General features: G+C 38.0%; 1 protein-coding gene across 2 annotated transcripts; it reads left to right on the top strand.

Moving 5' to 3' along the window:
• The first annotated feature begins 895 nt into the window (after positions 1-895).
• Positions 896-2,866, top strand: LOC311123245 (U6 snRNA-associated Sm-like protein LSm6). 2 transcript variants are annotated; one of them, XM_084197501.1, is made up of 4 exons: positions 896-944; positions 1,377-1,478; positions 1,963-2,076; positions 2,655-2,866. In XM_084197501.1, exons 2-4 carry the CDS (start codon positions 1,385-1,387, stop codon positions 2,687-2,689), a joined length of 243 nt encoding a protein of 80 aa, XP_084053627.1. In that variant the 5' UTR covers positions 896-944; positions 1,377-1,384; the 3' UTR covers positions 2,690-2,866. The 2 variants fall into 2 exon arrangements, with proteins under 2 accessions (XP_084053627.1, XP_084053628.1); XM_084197502.1 differs by having other exon boundaries at positions 907-1,004.
• Positions 2,867-3,056: the final 190 nt, after the last annotated feature.

Raw genomic sequence — 3,056 nt, 5'->3', positions numbered from 1 at the left:
ACACACACACATATACACACGCACAGACAGCCCAACACTCTCTCCTCCTCCTCCTTTCCCCACCTTCTTCTCCCAAACTCATTTCTCATATACCTCAAAACCTGTGTGGTTTTTGGGTCACGACTCACACCTCAGCGTCTCTGGGTTATCAGATGACATACTTTATTTTGGTGAGCGATAATGTATCTTATACAGGAAAAAAATCACAGGGATCTGAAAACATTATCAAGACATTATCAACAGAATGGGAATCCTCCACTTCCATTAGAGTGATTCTGAGTGTATTGCACCATCTTATGATGAGCATTATTCTATTGGTGATGGTGAGATAAAATGGATGTGCATGAATCAAATAGTGGTTAGTGGTTGCAGCTAATATGCTCATGCATTTTTAATGAAGTGGCTATAAGTGGCAATGAAAGCGTAATGCCCTGCATGTCAGACGGTCATTATCATGGGGCATAGTATTACAAGGTAATGCAATGCAAATACAGGTATTTAGACTATATATAATGTATCTAAATAATAGTGTGTCTCCATGAAGTGTTCAAATGACAGTAAAAAAAACCTTTAAGCCTGTATTTCGAAATAATTTATTGCTGATTATAAAGAACTGTTATGCAGATTAGACAGAAGGCCTAGTAGACCATGTTTAATGCATGCAAATTAATAAAAGCTTTCACATTATCTCACCCATACATATAATCAAATATCCGCCTATTCATATAATTGTTTTATTAAAACCCACTTTGGCTATGAGAGTTAAAACATTTTTTTATATGATACCCTCAAGAATAGTGAGAAATCCAAAACGCGGTTTTGAAGATAGATGTTTGTCCTTTATTGGCTACTGTACACCAGAGCCCGTAAAAGCAGCTGATTGGCTGCTGTTCTCACAGCCAAAACACAACAGAAATCGTTCTAGCGACAGACGTGAAGTACAGGTGGGTAGCTAGATTGCTAACAAGCTCATGCTAATTCTGTAGATGTCTTACCTAACATAGGTAAGTAACGATTCGACACATAATTATATTTTCAGTACCGTGAAATATTATGCTATTAGCATACGCATTTCTGTCCTTAAGGGATGATTAAATGTACCATTTTAGCAGGCTAGCTAATAGCTAGGCCTGTTAGCCACATTAGCCCTTAGCTAGCTGTGTTTTGCTGATTAGCTAGCTACCTGTTCATTAGCAAGCTAGTTAGCCTTCTACCTTGCAAATATGCATTTAGCATAATTTGCATCCTGCTAATACATCTAGCTAGCTAACATCCTCTCCTTGTTAGTAAGATGCAGATCTGATGCAACGTTTCCTATGCGTTTTGAATAATTCAAAATACTAAATACTTATTGTTCCTCTATGTCCCTCTTCCAGGCAGAATCATGAGTCTCAGAAAGCAGACCCCCAGTGACTTTCTGAAGCAGATCATTGGCAGACCAGTGGTGGTCAAGCTCAACTCTGGAGTGGATTACAGAGGTAAACACTGCAACTTTTATAAGTCGTCACCTAGTGGGCCAGTGTGTGATATTTCTGCATGTTAAACCTATATCTTAATTTAATTTGTCACATACGCCAAATACAACTAGTGTAGACTTTACCGTGAAACGCTTGCTTACGAGCCTTTCCCAACAATGCAGAGTAAAAAAACGAATAATACAAGAATAGAGCTATATACAGGGAGTACCAGATCAATGTGCAGAGGTACGAGGTATTTGAAGTAGACAATGTACATGAAGGCAGGGTAAAGTGACTAGGCATGAGGATAGATAATAATAAGAGTAAAATAAAGAACAGAGTAGCAGCAAATGTAAAAGTGTGTGTAATGTGTTTGTGTTACATTTGTTGCTATACTCCAGACAGAATACATTTTACTTCTATGCCTGATTGAGGTTTAAAGATGCATTGCCTATGGACTGTGTGTCTGTCTGTGCCATTGACATTCATTTGTGCCTGTCTGTAGGTGTCCTAGCCTGTCTGGATGGCTATATGAACATTGCAGTGGAGCAGACAGAGGAGTATGTCAATGGCCAGCTGAAGAACAAGTATGGCGATGCCTTCCTGAGAGGAAACAATGGTAAGAGCTCCAGAACCAGACACATGTTTTTTCGAACTACTTGGTGGCATTTGTATAGAAGTCAACATGATATTGAATAGCTATGGAGAATGGTGTATTCCTCCTTCCCCTTTTATTTTAGTAATTACTTATTTTTGATCATTTCCGCGTTCACGTGCTAGTCAGAACTAGGGAACTCTGACATTTCCGATTTGCTATCTGGTTGAATCTGGCATGTGTATAGCTTCAACCAGTTAACAAGTCGGAAATATCAGTTTCCTAGTTCCGACTAGCACGTGAACACGGCAGATATGACACGTAATTAACTGAGACTTGGCGACTATATGATGTTGCCACGAATAGCAGGATGAACTGTAGATATTGTAAAATGATCAAGATGAAAGATGTTGCACTCGCAAAAAATATCTGCGCATCTGCATGGGTGCTGACAACAGCCGAGAAGTTTAGCCTCACGCTTCACCCTCTTAGTAGTTATGGAAGTCAGCCTGATATCTCACATATTAGTATCTGGTTTTGTTTCTACATGCCACTTAAGTTTTCACTTGTCTGTACTAATTATTTTCTATTTCCTTCCTTAGTGTTATACATCAGCACCCAGAAGAGGAAGATGTGATGCAGAGGATTTGTCCGTTTTTGTTTGTTTTTGAAATCCCTGACGTTGTTCCAGTTGATTGTTTTATGACATTGTTTTTTGTTTGTTTTTTGTTTAATGTCTCTCAGCTGAAGTGTGTTTTTTTAGTTTTTTGTAAAAAGGAGAACAATCCAATAAATAATGTTTTTGGAAGTTTAATTTTGTTCATAGATTCTATTTTCCCCAACCTACATTTTATCTAATGATGACCCTAACATGATTGTAAAAGATGCACATATATTGAAGTATCAGTATATAGTACATCTGTATACTCCCCTACTTGAGTATTGAAGTATTTTCATTTTATATTGAAGGAATAGACTTTCCTTCCTTGGTTCCTTACTGACCT

Source organism: Coregonus lavaretus (genome assembly GCF_964263955.1).
Source record: "Coregonus lavaretus genome assembly, contig: HAP1_SCAFFOLD_2544, whole genome shotgun sequence".
Classification (NCBI taxonomy): Eukaryota; Metazoa; Chordata; class Actinopteri; order Salmoniformes; family Salmonidae; genus Coregonus; species Coregonus lavaretus.
The sequence above is the reverse complement of the archived record's forward strand: the minus strand, read 5'-3'. Positions and strand labels throughout refer to the sequence as shown.